Source organism: Chanodichthys erythropterus, chromosome 12 (assembly GCF_024489055.1).
Source record: "Chanodichthys erythropterus isolate Z2021 chromosome 12, ASM2448905v1, whole genome shotgun sequence".
Taxonomy (NCBI): Eukaryota; Metazoa; Chordata; class Actinopteri; order Cypriniformes; family Xenocyprididae; genus Chanodichthys; species Chanodichthys erythropterus.
This window is the reverse complement of record NC_090232.1, coordinates 41,761,645-41,780,737: the sequence shown is the minus strand read 5'-3', so window position 1 is coordinate 41,780,737 and position 19,093 is coordinate 41,761,645. Positions and strand designations below refer to the sequence as shown.

Here is a 19,093-nt window from a genome sequence, read left to right as displayed (position 1 = left end):
GTGGTCCTCAAATGGTTTTATCTTAGAACCCAGATTGTATTTTTTACAAAATGTCCTTAAAATCAAAAATTGGGATTAATTAATACCCCCATGAACTGTATTGTAGGCAACATGCAAAAATGATTAATAATATTTTGTTTCTATTCTAACTAAACATGATAATGTGGTCTGTTGCATTTTATTATTTGCATTTAGCATCGTTTTTCCTGTCCATGACATGTTTAGAACAGACTACTGGGAAACAAGCTTGTGGATGTCAGGTAAAAATAAATAAATAAATAAAATTATCACACATTTTTCTAATTTTGAAGGACAGTTGAGAAAGAAAACGCACATGTAACAGTAAAATGGATCCATGTCAGGTCTTAAAGTGACAGCAGCATAATATACCTGCTGCCAAATTATGAGATAATATCAAAAATATCTATATGGTAGTTTTGCCCATGGTTTCAATGTAACATATAATGAATGTTATATATATATATAAATAATAGATTGAAATACTTGATATTTATGTATTCGTTCTGAAAAGGTTTCAAAATATAATATTTTTATATATTATATTATCCTACAATTATAGGATATATAGGATAAAAAAAGAACTATTTTATCACTCTTTTCATCATTTTCTTTGTTGTAATTTTGAAGGACTTTTGTTAAAATTATACCGAAAACTCAAAAGCAAGCAGGGCAGTAGCTCTCCTGTTCAATGGATGCACAAAAATAGATAAAAATGCTAAATTATTGATAAAAATAGACAACTCATTTCAAACACTGTAGTTTAAAAATACCTGTTAAGTTATTTTGAAGGGCAGATACTCAGTGGGACTATTATGGATTTATAAGCAATTTACTTCTATCTTACATTTAATTTATATTTTCCATCTTCCAATTCTCAAAAAAAAAAAAAAAAAAAAGTCCACACAAACAGGCAAATCATCCTCTCATCCACTGGTCCCATTGGGCATGTTCAGGAGAGAGAATCCAAAATGTAAAAAAGAAAAAAAAAAACAACCAAATATCTATGATTATTCAAAAAAGATTGTTCAAACAGTGACAGCAGTTCAGCTTCATCCAGTGCATCCTCAGACAGAACAATGATCAAATATACAAGTTGTAAAAATACAATTAACAGCTTAAATAAGATTGAACAGTAACAGCTAATTTTGTTGACCTGAATAAGCAAAAGCAAATCAGACATCAAATATTCAGACAGCTTTGAACTCAAATGCCACACTGTCTCCCAGAGCTTGAGGAGGTACTACAGCTGTGATTCCCCATAAAATATACATTTAAATAACAGAAAGCCGTAAACTTATGACAAACGCAGCACAACGATTTAAAACAAAAGCACACTCAGTTCAAACGCGCAGCTGAGAGAGATTTACAATTTACACTTTACACAACTTAGAAAACCAGGCATACAGCAACCAGGAGGTTTACTCAATGTCAAAATTACCCACAACCCCTCCAATTCTATCCTTTTATAGAGAAAAACACTTAAAGTACCCGTTTACCTTCATAAAGACAGCAACACGACATCAGGATCATGTGTTCAGTGTGTGAGACAAACAGGAGGAGGTAAAACGTTAGTGTGTATGTGGCCAAATCAGTTGAAAATTGAGAAAATTAATAATTTATGAGATCATTTACCAAAGAAATGTAGGTGTCACCCCAAAATTATATTATGCATAAAGAAAATAAATCTTATGATTAGAATTATTACATTTTTAGACTAATTAAGCATTTCCCTCTTAAAATTGTCATTACCATAATGCAAAGCATGCTTGTACTGTAATGCAGTGAATTAAAATCATACATTTTAAACTAAAACTTAGCATAAAGGCAGTGCAAAAACACTATACAGTTTAAATAATGTAGCTTTTTACATCACATTATTGAGAACGAGATTTTTTTGGCATTATGGTAATGATAAATTGGAGGAAAATGTGCTTAACTGTCATGAAAATAATTCTTAAAAATAAAAAAAAATAAAAAATGCACAACCTAATTTCTTAGTTTTGAAATATGAACCAGACAGTTTTTCTAGAGATTCTCGATGTAGGGTGTGCATTATATTTTGCAGTGTACAGACGTGAAGAACAGCAGCTTGATGAAGTTGGGTGCAGCACCACTGGTGTGGGGTCTGTGTTTCATGCCATACGCTCCTCACAGGAGCACAAACTCATCTGTGCTTCCTCTCTTATTGTTCCTGCTCATTCTTTTGCATGAGAAAATGTTTGCAGGACCGTCCATGGAGCCCCCGCTCTGCCCCTCCAGTCCATAGTTCTGTCCCCTGCCCTCGACGAATGTAAAGATGGGATACTTCTCTTTAGAGGACGATAAAGCCTGGAAAAGAACAAAAAATAATTATCTATATAATCATTAGGGCTATCAAGAGATTAAAATTCTTAAATCTAATTAATTATACGATGTGGAGATTAATTAATCGAACTAATCGCACATCAAATTTGGCTGAGAAATTCGTCCAAAAAAATAATTTAAATAATTTAAAGACATTATTGTGTTAAATGAGGAAAGCATCAAGTAGACATTACAAAAAGTAGCTTTAATAATTAACATGTTATTTTTTCCCATAACTAATTAATTAACTTACTTAACATCATAAATCAACAGCACTCATAATATAATCATTATATATATATATATATATATATATATATATATATATATATATATATATATATATATATAGATATATATATATATATATATATGAGGGCTGTTGATTTAATGCTGTTTGTTGTTGTATATATAATATAATACACAGAGCTATAATGAACATACATGTTGTAATTATGTTTATTAGAGGTTGAATTCAAATCAAATACTGCCAAACTGCCCATACTACTTCTGAATAGGATGTCTACTTCATAAAATGTGTGAAAATATGCAAATATATGGTTCAAATCAAATAAATGGAAGCACCCTTAAATGGTCAGATATGGAGCTTGGGTGTCATCTAGTGAAAAAGTTTGGTACTGCGCCCAAACAAAATCTTACTGAAAGCTCATTTTTTAAATATTTCAACCTAAAATTTGGAATGTTTACTTTTTTGGCTTTTATTTTCTTCTTAAGAGTAAAACATGCTTTGTAATACATTATTATAAAATATAAACAATTATATTTTTACATTTTCATAAACTTAAACTTTTTTTTATTTCACTTTCAGAATTTATTTCACTTCTATATGGAAGAGGATTAGGGCCAAGCAATAATAAAAAAATAAAACCATCTTGTGATTAAACAAACTAAAAAGTCGAGATAAAATGTTGAGAATAAAGTCATTAAATTATGAGAAAAAACTCGTTAAATTTTGAGAAAAAAAAATAGTTAAATTATGAGAAAAATGTCGTTAAATTTCGAGAAAAAAGGCGAGATAAAATGTTGAGAATAAACTCGTTAAATTATGAGAAAAAAGTTAAATTATGAGAACAAATTCGTAATTTAACGAAAACCATCTAGAGATGGTTTTATTTTTTTATTATTGCTTGGCCCTAATCCTCTTCCGTACTTCTACAATAATCTGACTAGTGCAACAATATATAGTTAAATTTAATTTAACTATATATTGTACATTTTTTGGAGGAATAGTTTCACTAAATAATTAACAGTATATTCAGTGAAAAAAAAAAAAAGTGAAAAAAAAAAACTATGAAAATAAACAAAAATGCTCACACTGTTAGGAATATTCTGGCATTATTATTCGTTTATGAAACATTTTCTTACTGATTCAAACAAGTGTAGAAAAACAAAATAGTTGCTAACTGCATACTGAATTAGATCCAGAAAGTCTAGCAAAAATATTTTATTTCATAAAATGTATAGTACAAAAAAGTGCAAATAAACTAAAAGCATGTTGCATTTTTCAGTGCCCACCTTCACTTTCTGTGCAATTTATAAAATAAAATATTTTTAATAGACTGGCTCTTATTCAGTGTGAGGTTAGCAACTCCTTTGTTTGTCTGCACTGACTTTTTTGGCTCTACACACCAAAAGCAAAGTATTTTTACCTATTTGGAGTGCAATAATTTCTCCTAGTGTTACTGATTCAAACAAGAGACTCACTTCACTGACCGCGGAGCACAACGACTCAAAGTCTTTCTTGGTCTGTGCATAGAACCCGATGGTACAGCTGGGATCCATACGACTGAAGTTCATCTTCCTGGGTGAGTTACAGTGAAAAGACTACGAGAGAGAAGAACAATGGCACTTCAATTTCTCCAAACAATGAAATTAAAATGTCCTCTGATGCAAATATAATGTTTTGTTTTTTTCTGTATGAATTAAGAGGGTTGCTTTCGGTCTCACCTCCAGAGAGAAGTTGCCTTGGGTGACGTCCACCACCGGCTGACAGTAGTGTGGGTCTAGATACAATAGCTGCTCATCTGGAAGACAGAGAGCAGCCAATCAGAGAGCAAACAGGAACACAATAACCAATCAAAACATAGTTATTAAGAGACACATACCTTGAAAGCCAATAAAAAACAGAGAATGCTTGGGTTTTCCTCCAATAATTCCTATACAGCATTTTAACTTGAGAATGTTCTAGAAAAGGAGAGATTGTTCATTTAAAACAAATTACAACATAAGGCCATTTATTTAAGTCATTAAAAAAAGTTATATTATTCTAAAGTAATACTTATCTCTATGTGTTATATAGCTATTTAAAATAAAATTAAAATAAAAATTATTTTGGCCAGTTTGCAGAGTGATTTAATTATTATGGAAGCTTGTTTCCACAATAAAATAAATAAAATAAAAATAAGGCAATTTATTTAGGTAATTTAAGTAATACTTAGCTATATATGTTATATAGCTATTTAAAATAAAATAAAATAAAATAAAATAAAATAAAATAAAATAAAATAAAATAAAATAAATTTAAATAAAATAAAATAAAATAAAATAAAATAAAATAAAATAAAATAAAATAAAATAAAATAAAATAAAAATTATTTTGGCCAGTTTGCAGAGTGATTTAATTATTATGGAAGCTTGTTTCCACAATAAAATAAAATAAAAAATAAATAAAAAATAAAATAATGCCAACATAAGGCAATTTATTTAGGTAATTTAAGTTATATTATTCTAAGTATTATTCTAAGTAATACCTAGCTATATGTGTTATATAGCTATTTAAAATAAAATAAAATAAAAATTATTTTGGCCAGTTTGCAGAGTGATTTAATTATTATGGAAGCTTGTTTCCACAATAAAATAAAATAAAATAAAATAAAACAATGTCAACATAAGGCAATTTATTTAGGTAATTGAAGTTATATTATTCTAAGTATTATTCTAAATACTTAGCTATATGTGTTATATAGCTATTTAAAATAAAATAAAATAAAATAAAAATTATTTTGGCCAGTTTGCAGAGTGATTTAATTATTATGGAAGCTTGTTTCCAAAATAAAATAAAATAAAATAAAATAAAATAAAATAAAATAAAATAAAATAAAATAAAATAAAATAAAATAAAATAAAATAAAATAAAATAAAATAAAATAAAATAAAATAAAATAAAATAAAATAAAATAAAATAAAATAAAATAAAATAAAATAAAATAAAATAAAAATTATTTTGACCAGTTTGCAGAGTTATTTAATTATTATGGAAGCTTGTTTCCAAAATAAAATAAATAAATAAAATAAAATAAAATACAATACAATTTCTTTTGGCCAGTTTGTAAAGTGATTTAATTATGGAATATTATTTTAATTATATCCACCATAGAATAATAAAAATAATAAAAATGAATAGAAAAGGTAATTGTGAGTTTATATCTTACAATTCTGACTTCTTTTTCAATTGTTGCAATTACTTTTTAAATTTTTTACTCTGTATTCACGTATTCATATTTTTTGTATTAGTGAACTCATGTGCAGTACATGTACCTTAACACACTCAATGTAGGATGGGTTTAGTGATTCTCCTCCGAGCCGTACTGGCACTAGAATGATGACTGATTTCCAGCCTGTGCCACCGGACTCGGACCGCTCTGTCAGGGGCAACTCACACAGCCGCATGACATCTCCTTTATATACTGCAAAACACACATAAGCAGAAGTATGAGATAAGCATCATTTAAAGTCAGGTACGGGACCTGTAAGTTTCAGTTTCACTAACTGACTTTGTAAAATGATCACATGATACACATGACTGAAGGTGAAAACTCACCAGTGCAGTCCTGTGCCACGTATACAGCAAGGTTGTGAAACTCAGCGGTTCTAGCCACTGCTTTTCTGGTAGAAAAAAAGACATTAAATAACAGTCATCAGTTACACAGTTCAGTTCAATATACACTGATGTTCATTTGTTTTCCTCTCACCTCAGCATATGTGCCACTACGGACGGGCCGTACCAGTCCCCTGCCCTCTTCCCAGACTCCTTTCCCAGCTCCACCAGCTGGTGGACGCCGAACGGAGCCGAGGGATGGTCCCCAAACAAAGACACTACCTTCCTGTGTAAAGCCTCCACCTGAGGGTCATGGCTGGCTGCAGAGCATTGCTCCGGGGTCCGTCTATGACTCTCACCACTGCCAGAGCTGAGGTCCCTCTGGGGAATGGGGCTGGTCCAGGAAGAACTAAAGGAAGGCAGGGACATGCCAGCCGGGCGGGAAGGGGAGCGGGGCTTCAGCACCTCGAAATCAACGTCTGACAGCAGATGACAGTCCGACCACCTCCAGTCTGGGACACAGAGAGCAGCATGTAAGCAATTATATTGCCTTTCAAAAAAATTTTTTTTTTTTTTTTTTATACTTTTATTCGGTAAGGATGCATTAAACTGATCAAAAATGACAGTAAAGACATTTATAATGTTACTAAAGATTTCTATTTCAAATAAATGCTGTTATTTTGAACTGTGTATTCATCAAAGATTCCTGAAATAATAATTTATCACCATTTCCACAAAAATATGAAGCAGCACAACTGTTTTCAACACTGATAATAATCAGAAATGTTTCTTGAGCATCAAATCATCATATTAGAATGATTTCTGAAGGATCATGTGACACTGAAAACTGGAGTAATGATGCTGAAAATTCAGCTTTGATCACAGGAATAAATTATATTTTAAAATATATTCAAATCAAAGTTATTTTGGGATAGTTCACCTTTTTATAATAATGTATTATGTTCTTTTGTGTTCAGCAGAAGAAAGTAACTCAAACAGGTTTGGAACAACATGCTATCCCTTTAAATTGTAATAATATTTCAAAACATTACTGTATTTATGATCAAATAAAAAATACAATCTTAGTGAGCTTAAGAGACTTCTTTCACAAACGTACTGATCCCAAACTTTTGAACAGTAGTGTATATATTAATACACTTGAATGAACAGACTATATTACTTAACTACAGCTGTTTAATGTGATTATTTATGGTTAATAAAACTAATTATATACATTTAAGCACAGTAAGGAGGTTTTAGACACTCTTTGCATCATTAATGTATTGCTTCATTGGTTGCACTTTACAGTAAGTGCACTTTCAATGCACTTACAGTGTACTTAATACAGTAATAAGGTAACTACATGGGTTCATTAAGTTTAGGGGTAGGTTCAGGGGTATTAATTAGTTATAACCCTGTTATTGTAATTACTACAAAGTATGTTCATGCAAAACTGGACGGTATAATAAAGTGCTACTGCTTTATATTTACATGCAAACAAATGTGAAAGTAGGTGAGACCTGGTGGCAGGAGGTGCTGCAGTAACCCCTGTGCCAACAGCATTTGTCCACTGCGCAGCATGCAGCCCCAGCCGCAGTCTGTGGTCAGGCTGGATCCCTCCAGCTGAGGAAACTCCTTCCTGTAGGTGAGCCACACACACGACACAAACACCTGCCGGAAACGCTCCACCTCATCTGAGAACGAGACGCGGGGAGAAAACAATACAATCTCAATACAACAGCATCACATTTTTATAAATATTGTGGTATTACATACTTCAGCTTGAATTAATACAAGTCTCTGGTGTCCCCAGAATGTGTCTGTGAAGTTTCAGCTCAAAATACCCCACAGATCATTTATTATAGCTTGTAATTTTGCCCCTATTGGGTGTGAGCAAAAACACACTGTTTTTGTGTCCCTTTAAATGCAAATGAGCTGCTCCCGGCCCCCTTTCCAGAAGAGTGCGGAGCTTTAACAGCTTTAACGCTTCGGTTGCTCAACAACAACAAAACTGGAGAATCTCACGCAGCCAAAATGAGGATTGTCAGTAACAGTGTTCAGCCTTACATTGTTCAAACCGGAGTCAGACACTGATGGAGAGACTCAGGAAGAAGTTACAACTTTTAGAATGAAACTGGACGATTCTGAATGTCTAGTGGATACATTTATGTTGTTGATGTGGAGTTGATTCAACTCATCGACTAGCATGTGCCGTCATGTTAATCTTTTGTGCAACTCCAGCATTGAATTGACTATTGTTTGTGAAGCGCCCCTTTGTTGTTTGTTCTCGGGGGCGGGGTTTATGTAAATTTTAGGGTTAGTGATGTCACCAACCTGGGAAGAAGCTCACTGTAGTCCCTACCAGCCGTTTGTTGTAGTCCTTAAAAAGCAATTTCTTTCAAAACTTTGCAGATGTTGTTTATGCTCTAACATCAATATTACACACTAACTAAAGTTAAAAGAAAGTGAAATCATAATCAAGGACCCCTTTAAGATACTTTCTCAGGCAGATCACATGACTCACCTTCAGTATTGAACACATAGGACTGACCCAGGAGGAACAGAGGGGAGGTCTTGTTGAAGGTAGTTTTAGATTTCACAGTCCAGCCTGAGTAAAAAAAAAAAGAAGACAGGAACTTAGACAGAGATACAGTCAATGATATTTGATGTGGCCAGTTTTAAACATGTGCTTCTACATCTGACTTCATAAATAGCTCGGGAAAAAAGGAACAACCGTTTGTGTCATTATTTTGTGTCAGTCATATAAACCAGTTCTCAACAATCTTTATCATGTGCATGAAAACCAACCATATTTGACATTGTTCCAGGCCGACATGAACTTGGCTTTCAGGCGATCCACTTCATCGGGCTCTCCAGAGCCTTGTCTGATGCCGTCGGGCACTGGCCCGTGGCCGTTGTGGTGTCTGGACTGCGCTGAGGGCTTGTCATCATGAGCTCCACCGCTCACCATGTACTGAACGGCACTGGGAGACACGGAGTTCATGGTTCAGGCTGGATACAGCAGCATTACAGAAGAACGTCAGCCTGAAAGACAGAGACAGAAAGAGAAACCTTGATATGAGAGGTTCCTTAAATTCTTGGGATATTTTTGATATCATGCGAATCAATAGTTCCTTGAATTTTCTGAAACAGAACAGCTGTGCTATGACATTAATCTGTGATTTTCTTCAGAACTCAAAACCAATAGTCCAAAAAAGCATTTACTGAGAAATGTCTCACTTTGAGATCTGATTTCTGACAGAAACATTAACATGTGACGCTCACAATCACACAATCAGTGATGCCTATTGATGCTAAGTATATGTAATATGAAAAAAAAAAAAGGTTAAAGACACAATATGTAGTTTTTCGCCTGCTAGAGGTCACCTATTCAAAGCAAAGGCGTAGCTTGATGATGCTGAGATTGAGCGCGGAATCATGGGAGATGTCGTCTTCACCTCAGCCAGTAGAAAACAATCGGATAGGACTTGGGCAGAAATCCTGCTCTTATTAACATTACTGTAGTATGAAGCAGAGCAGGGGGCGGAGCTGAACAAAGCCACTGGAGCGATTGCTAATGAGAGACGAGCGCGACACACAGATCAAGAGCAGAGAGACTTTTCGGCGCTTCTTCCGGTCAAGCATATAACGCAGCTCTGTTTATCATATTAGATACATTTGAGTGTGTTGACAATGATGTTATAACATTACTCTGTGCGTTCGCTCGGCGGCTGCTGTGAGACTCTGTTACACACTGCAGTAAGATAGATCGATTTTAGAATATTACATATCATATTACACTTTGTAAAGATCCATTTTGAGGGTTATATTAGCTGTGTGAACTTTGTTTATGCACTGTTTATGGCAAGCGTAAGCTCTGTGGGCGGGGAGCGTGAGCATTTAAAGGGGCCGCAGCCTAAATCGGCTGAATATTTAATGATGCTGAAACTTCAATGTGAGCTGAAACTTCACAGACACATTCAGGGGACACCTTAGACTTATATTACATCTTTTAAAAAGACGTTCTACGGCACCGCTATAGGAGAGGAAGAATTATCTAAACTTATCAAATCATCAAAATCAACGACATGTATGTTAGACCCAATGCCGACTAAACTACTGAAAGAAATGCTTCCAGAGGTCGTAGGTCCACTTCTTGATATAATTAATTCATCTTTAACACTAGGACACGTGCCAAAAACCTTTAAGCAGGCTATTATCAAACCTCTTATTAAAAAACCTCAACTAGATCCGAGAGATTTAGTAAATTACAGGCCAATCTCGAATCTACCTTTTCTGTCAAAGATACTAGAAAAGGCAGTTTCAACACAACTGTGTTCCTTTTTAGAAAGAAATGGAATCTGTGAGGATTTCCAGTCAGGATTTAGACCATACCATAGTACTGAGACTGCTCTCGTTAGAGTTACAAACGATCTACTCCTATCATCCGATCGTGGCTGTATTTCTCTATTAGTGTTATTAGATCTCAGTGCTGCTTTTGACACTATCGATCATAACATTCTTTTAAAAGACTTGAAAACTATATTGGCATTAGTGGAATTGCTTTGGCATGGTTCAAATCATACTTATCTGACCGTTATCAGTCTGTAGTAGTTAATGAAGAGATGTCGTATCGATCACAGGTTAAATATGGGGTACCACAAGGCTCAGTATTAGGACCGTTGCTTTTCACTCTGTACATGCTGCCCTTAGGAGAGATAATTAGGAAGCATGGTGTTAGTTTTCACTGCTACGCTGACGATACTCAGCTCTATATTTCCTCGCGCCCTGACGAAACCTACAAATTCACAAAACTAACAGAATGCATAGCTGACATTAAAAACTGGATGACAAGAAATTTCTTATTATTAAATTCAGAAAAAACTGATTTCCTAATCTTTGGACCAAAAACTTCCTCACGAAAAAACCTTGAATACTCTCTAACACTTGACGGGTGCTCCATTAAACCTTCGTCCTCAGTTAGGAACCTGGGTGTGCTCTTTGATACCAATCTTTCATTTGAAAGTCATGTTTCTAGTATCTGTAAAACCGCCTTCTTCCATCTAAAAAATATATCTAAATTACGACATATGCTCTCAATGACAAATGCGGAACAGTTGGTTCATGCATTCATGACCTCAAGACTAGATTATTGTAACGCTCTACTGGGTGGTTGTTCTGCTCGGCTTTTAAACAAACTACAGTTGGTTCAAAATGCGGCAGCTAGAGTTCTTACTAGAACCAGAAAGTATGACCATATTAGCCCAGTTCTGTCAACATTACATTGGCTCCCTATTAAACATCGTATAGATTTTAAAATCTTGCTACTTACTTATAAAGCTCTAAATGGTTTAGCTCCCCAGTACCTAAGTGAGCTCTTAATGCATTATAGTCCTTCACGTTTATTGCGATCTCAGAATTTAGGCCAGTTGATAATACCCAGAATATCAAAATCAACTGAAGGCGGCAGATCATTTTCCTATTTAGCACCTAAACTCTGGAACAATCTTCCTAGCATTGTTCGGGAAGCAGACACACTCTGTCAGTTTAAATCTAGACTAAAAACACATCTCTTTGCTCTTGCATACACATAACACATTATCAATACATTAACATTTTTCAAATCCGTTAAAGGATTGTTACGCTGCAATAATTAGGTCGGCCGGAACCGAGAACATTTCCTATAACACTAGATATACCTGTACATCAGAACAAGAATGGCATCTACGCTAATATCTGTCTCTCTGCTTATCCTGAGGTTTGCCGGTGCTGGATCCAGGCCGTATCCAGGTCAGATGGAGAACCTGCGTCTGGACCTGACTACAACGTAGCCCAGGATCCCCGTATCCGCTTACATATATTTATATATAATCGATTTTTAATCTCTATAATAAAAATGTACAATTCAGATTTTGATCTCCATATACATTTACATATATATATCTTCCAAGGGGTTTTTTCCCTCCTAGGACTTTTTTCCCAGTGCTAGCACGCTGGGTTTTTCTCCTAGGGGTTTTTTTCCACCCCTGGAAGTCAGCCGACATTGGCTTAATGTAGCACCATCTTGTATATGTTACATATTACCACGCTTGTTTGTACAGTTTTAACCACTTCCCTTTTTTTCTGTGCTTCTAATATGTAAAGCTGCTTTGAAACAATTACCAATTGTAAAAGCGCTATATAAATAAATTTGACTTGACTTGACCTTTAAACAATAAGACTAAACGTGTTGAGCTATATAACAATAATTAGTTTTCTGTCTATAAATATATCAAAACAGTTGCTCCCTTGTCTATTAAAACCTGTAAATATTAAAGCGTATTTGGTGTTTCCATGGTTTCTACAAAATAAAACGCAAAGTAACGCAGATATAATGTCACGACTCACGGACACGCTCTGTGTCCTGGTTAAAATTGCCTATTTCTCTGGATTTAAACGTTCTTGGAAACATTGGGATAGTGTAAGTACACAAGTCAACAAAATATATAACAATGTTCTAGTGGTTTTTCGATATATTAGTCCAAAAATATTACATATTGTGCCTTTAAATACTAGGAATGCAAGATATATCAGTTTCCAGAAATGTTTTAATTTATTGATATCAGCCGATAATAGATATTTAATTGTGCGTGCTTACTTGATCATTTAGAACACAAATTAACACTAGTTAATAAAAACAAAATAAAACAAACAAAGAAAAAAGAAAAAAGAAATGAAAGCGTACTGGGGTTTCAAGGAAATTGTATCGTGGAGATTGCATGTATAACATGGTAATACAATGGTATTTTAAAGAAACATGAAGCACCGTGTACTGGACATTGATAAGGACACTTGTTAGAGATTGCATTCACACAAACCTATTTTAGAGGTGATCGCAAATAGAAAAAATTACATATACACCACTGTTCAAAAGTTTGGGGTTGATTTTTTAATGTTTTTGAAAGAAGTCTCTTCTGCTCACCAAAGCTGCATTTATTTGATGAAAATACAGTAAAACAGTATAATTGAAAAATAACTGTTTTCTATTTGACTATATTTTAAAATGTAATTTATTCCTGTGATCATAGCTGAATCCAGTCTTCAGTGTCACATGACCCTTCAGAAGCCATTTTATTGTGATGATTTGATGCTCAAGAAATATTTCTTATTATTATCAATGATGAAAACAGTTGACCTGCTTCATATTTTTGTGGAACACATGATTATTTTACAGGATTCTTTGATGAATATCAGCATTTATTTGTTTTTATACTTTGGCTACATTACAAATGTTTTTACTGTCACTTTTGAACAATTTAATGCATCCTTGTTGAAAAAAAAGAAAAAAAAAACGTTACTGAACCCAAACTTTTGAATGCTAGTGTGTGATATGTATATATATATATATATATATATATATATATATATATATATATATATATATATATATATATATATATATATATATATGTGTGTGTTTTTTTTTATTTATTTGTAAATCAATTTTCCAAACCTGGAAATCACATTTGATATAAATATATATCTGTTGTCTAAGACTGTGGGAAAGCTGCATGTAAATACCATGGAACATACAAATCAAACAATCAAGAAGTCACGCAACATTAATTGTGACATCACATTCAAACGAGAAAACATTCCACCTGTGTGTTACACAAACAAACAAGCTGTGTGGGAAACGAGTCTGTCACATGAGCCCTGACTGAGGACAGGTGTGGCGAATGACGGCCACAACAGTTGAAGCACATATTACAAATAAGAAATATTCTGACTTCCCTTTTCCTTGTTTTATCAAGGAAGTTTGAGCTTACCGTATAACAGAGGGAAATGAGGCAATGCCATCAGTTTAGAATGAGAGACGACGTCATTTCACAATAATGCAATTCTAAAAAATTTCCACCATCCTAGAACACTAGACTGCTTGGGGAAAGTGGATACATGTGAATTGTAAGCCATGTGACCACTGAGTGCTCAGCAGAAAAAGGCCATCTCAATCCCTTTAGCATACTACTATCCCACATTAATTAAATAAGACTATTCCTGCAGTATGTATACAGCGTACAGTATGTGAATTTTCTGTATGCAAAAATTAGAATACTTGCATAATCTATTACATTTGTCAAAATGTGCAGTATGTAACTGATTACACTCTTTCCCACAATGCAATGCTCTAATCTGTCCTGACCTACTATGAATATTAACCATTTTTTTTGACTGCCAAATGGTTTACACAAACTGGACTGGACTCACTGAATTCACCATGCAATATTGAAGTCACATTACATGCATTTAGCGTACTAATATTTGAAACGTTCTGTGTCACGTGCTGCTTGATGTTTCACGTAGCATTGTAGAAAGAAGTAGGCAGTGTATAGTATATAATGCACATTATGCAGTAAGAAGTACGGTAGTATTTCATTTCGAACACATCCTAAGAGGAAAATACAGTTTTTCTGTAGATGAATGTGCAATAATTTCGTTGGAAATAAGTCTTTTTTTTTTTTTCTTTTTTTTTGAGTAATCGCCGAAAACCTTTCACGATGCTGCTTTAAACACCACAGAAATGAAATATGAAGAGAGATATCACGTATCTGGAAATGTATCTACTGCACTCCAAAAGTCATTTTAGCCATCTAGACTAAACATTTGAAAGCTTGGCCGCTTTACCTTCACGTTAGACCCGGCATGTTTGATGTTCCGGATATTTTCCGACTTTTCCTATAAATAGTCAACGGCGTCCAGCTGCACGAACGCTTGTCTGGATGTCTGGCAAGGACAAGCGCTGTGCGAGACCGAGCTCAGGCCTCCTCAGGCGCCGTCATCTCGGCGAGGATCGATTAAAGCTGTAGTCATGAGTTTCTACTTCTATACAATCTTACGCGGCTGTCGAACTGTCAGCTGAGACGAATAGTGTATAAAACAGCAAGCGATTACAGCAGTATGCAACCACTTCCTGTTGTCATTGCGGATACACACCCTCGATTCGCCCACCAAGCGACGTGATTGGCCAGGTTTGACAGTTGCCGTTTGATGATTGGACGATCGACACGTACGAGAAACTGTAGTCAATTAATTTTATTTAATTTGTATTTATTTAAAACAAAAATATGTACGAATAAATTAGTACAAAATTTAAACAGTTAAAAGTTTGGAGTATCAAAAGGAAAGCAATTATGCAGTTAGCTAATTTAATTATTAATTTGAATTAATTATAATAAATTAATCAGAGCAATTTACAATTTTTCACTATTTTACAGTTTTAAAGTAATTTTGAAAAATATTTAATGCATAAATTAAATTTTGGTTTGTTATGATACATAAGTATTGTTAACCTTTTTATTAGGTTAGACAAATTTTGTTTATGAGCAAAAAAAAAAAAAAAAACGGGGGGTGAGGGGTGTTGGGGGGAGAAGGAGCTCTCTATCTTAGATGCCATCTTAATAAAGGCCTTCTGAAGTGAAGCGATTGTGTAAAAAAAATATAAATTTTTAACAAGTTATGAATTAATCTCACTGTAAAAATAAATCCTCGTGAAATTAACAGTAAAAAACTGGCAGCTGTGGTTGCCAGAACTTTACCATAAAAATACGGTAGCAATGTAAAAAAAAAAATTCTGTTAAATTTACAGTAAAAAAAAAAACCATTTCATTAACTGATATACTGTTTAATTGTTAACCAACCTATTGAAGTGCTAATATCTGTTTTGTACCTTTATAATACACTGACAACCACCAATCACAGTGGCGATGAGAGTCACATGATGAATCAAAGCTCATCACAAGCAGTTTTTTCTCAAGATGAGAAAGACAATATTATTATATGGTTCACAGTGTGATTTACACAAACACTAAACACCATCATGGAAACACACATGAAATTTTAAAAACGCAATAAACATTAATTTAACTACAGTAGACATAACATAAAAGCCTAATGTACAAGAGTTATTAAAAAAATAAGAAAAACTAGGAAGAAACAGAATTATTTCAACGAAAATACATCAAATGTGAAGTGTCACGCAGGGAATTGTGGGAATATCAATTTACATTTTTTACACTGTAAATTATACAATGATGTTATTTTTCACTTCCAAAAACTGTAAATGTAATGGTATTTTAGTGTAAAATTACATGATATGTACTGTTAGATCTATTACAGTTATTCACCGCATATACGGAAAATTTCTGTAAACCAATTAACTATTTTTCATCGTAGCATTTTTAAGGGCTTTTACCGTTAAAATCACGGTAAATTTTTACAGTGTAGCTGTAAAACCAAACCGCCTTCTGTATTTTTCAAAAACTTACGCTGTACGTTCTACTCCTTCCCTACTCAACTTTTGGAATTGACATGACGCCAGTTCTGTTTTTTCCCATAATTTGAATATGGAAGGCGGTCTAGCGGAAGCTAGATATATTACTTCATAACTTGTTAAAGGGTTAGTTCACCCAAAAATGTAATTTCTGTCATTTATTACTTGCCCTCATGCCGTTCCACACCAGTAAGACTTTCATTGATCTTCAGAACACAAATTAAGATATAGTTGAAATCCGATGGCTCCGTGAAGCCTCCATAGGGAGCAATGACATTTCCTCTCTCAAGATCCATAAAGGTACTAAAAACATATTTAAATCAGTTCATGTGAGTACAGTGGTTCAATATTAATATTATAAAGCAATGAGAATATTTTTGGTGCACCAAAAAAAAACAAAATAACAACTTATATAGTGATGGCCGATTTCAAAACACTGCTTCAGGAAGCTTCGGAGCATAAATGAATCAGTGTATCGAATCTGCTGTTCGGAACACCAAAGTGATTTCACGTGATTTCAGCCGCTGGCAGTTTGACACGTGATCCAAATCATGATTCGATACGCTGATTCATAACGCTCCGAAGCTTCATGAAGCAGTGTTTTGAAATCGGCCATCACTAAATAAGTCGTTATTTTGGTTTTTTTTGGCGCTCCAAAAATATTCTCGTCACTTTATAATATTAATATTGAACCACTGTACTCACATAAACTGATTTAAATATGTTTTTAGTACCTTTATGGATCTTGAGAGGAAATGTCATTGCTATGGAGGCCTCACGGAGCCATCGGATTTCAACTAAAATATCTTAATTTGTGTTCTGAAGATGAACGAAGTTTCTTACGGGTGTGGAACGGTATGAGGGTGAGTAATAAATTACAGAATTTTCATTTTTGTGTGAACTAACCCTTTAAATATGGATTTTTAATTTTTTTTTACACAAACACGTCACTTCACTTCATAAGGCCTTTATTAACCCTCCGGAGCCATGTGGAATATGTTTATGTTGGATGGAGACACTTTCTTCAGCTCATACTCGTTTGGTAATGCATACTGCCATTATAAAGCTCAGATGCCTCAGGATATTTATTAATATTTCAACGATTGTGTTCGTCAGAAAGAAGAAATTCATATACACCTATAGGGTGGCTTGAGGGTGAGTAAGTCTTTTTCATTTGAAAGTGAACTAATCCTTTAAGTTCCAGACTTTTCCATGCAAATCCTCTTGAATGTTAAAAAATAACATACTCTGAATTCTGATGCATACTAATATATTTAATTTTGTTATATATAATGTATAATTTTGTTGTACTGTGAAGGATTAAGTAAGCTTTCCTCTGACAAGAAAGAAAGCGGTCAGGCATTCTCAACTAGTATAAATCAGTAAAGGGTCATGGTAGTGTTATGCTTTGATTTCATTTGAGTAAATTCTGCTTGCAGAGCACTAATAGCATCATCATTGTGTACATCACTCAGTATGATAACAGTTTTTGTATTTGTAAAAGGTCAGTTTTAGTACTGTTAACTAATAATTTGTAACTCATACTGTGATAAGGGAGGACAAAAGCTCATTGATCAAAGGTCTATGTTGACTTGACAAAAAAATCTTGATGAGCTTTCCTGTTTGAGTTTAGCAGGTAATTCTCTAGAGCAAATAAAAGAAGCATGTAATTTTATACAATACCTCTTTATTAATTGACTACACACACTGCACCTCAGTTAATGGATCATTGACATTTGCAGTAAGTAAAAGTGATGTACAGAACCAAATAAATAGATTCATTCATTTCAACGCAACCTGTCCAAAATGCCACACCTGTGATACAAGATTCTCCTCATTTCAGGACATTCACATTACAACAGAGTCTCTTTATTTACCTCTATGTACAGTATTGTACAGAATTTTGGACAGTTTGTTAAAGCAACTATAAGAACATATAAAATAACTACATCTGACATGAAATAAAGTGCATTCTCAAAAGATCACATCTTAGGAAATTACATTAAAAAACAGAAACTTCTCAAACAAACACAAACACTTAGGAATATATTTTGACATATGAGTGGACAACATACTTTTAATATGTGTGGATTCTTGTTTTTCAGTTCACTCTGTGAATCCTTTCTGCAGAGGAAATCAAATCATTCAAAAGCGAGTAAGACACAGGGGTTAAGAGTACAGATTAACAGAACATTAGTTCCTCTCGCATTCGATCAACTATAACAGTCACATGGTATAAAGTGGAAACATTCAGGCCAGTGAAGTGTTGGTCGTCTTTAACCACAACTGAGAAGTCATGCATGGGAAAGGGCTGAATATGACAAGAACTATGAAACGGTACAAAAAAACAACTTTTTTTGGTGGGTGGGTGGGGGGATTGTTACAAACTTTACATTATTTTCATAAATCTTTACATTATTTTGTGCATATGTCATTATCACTTATCCGTGTCACTGATATATCCAAATAACTCTCTGTGTTGAGTTTCTGTATAATACAATAAATAAACATATGCTTTTAATAGATATAAAGAAATCTTTACTAACACCAAAACCAGATATGAAACAGCAAAAGATAGGCTA

General features: G+C 33.8%; 1 protein-coding gene across 2 annotated transcripts; it reads right to left on the bottom strand.

The window, feature by feature from the left end:
- Positions 1–663: 663 nt before the first annotated feature.
- atg4da (autophagy related 4D, cysteine peptidase a) lies at positions 664–15,146 on the bottom strand. Of its 2 annotated transcripts, none has more exons than XM_067405177.1 (11): positions 14,867–15,146; positions 9,011–9,247; positions 8,727–8,810; positions 7,723–7,896; positions 6,357–6,714; positions 6,206–6,270; positions 5,923–6,071; positions 4,491–4,569; positions 4,333–4,409; positions 4,099–4,209; positions 664–2,349 (listed from the first exon to the last, which is right to left on the bottom strand). In XM_067405177.1, exons 2-11 carry the CDS (start codon positions 9,204–9,206, stop codon positions 2,170–2,172), a joined length of 1,473 nt encoding a protein of 490 aa, XP_067261278.1. In that variant the 5' UTR covers positions 9,207–9,247; positions 14,867–15,146; the 3' UTR covers positions 664–2,169. The 2 variants fall into 2 exon arrangements, with proteins under 2 accessions (XP_067261278.1, XP_067261277.1); XM_067405176.1 differs by having other exon boundaries at positions 669–2,349; positions 4,090–4,209.
- Between the last annotated feature and the right edge of the window lie 3,947 nt (positions 15,147–19,093).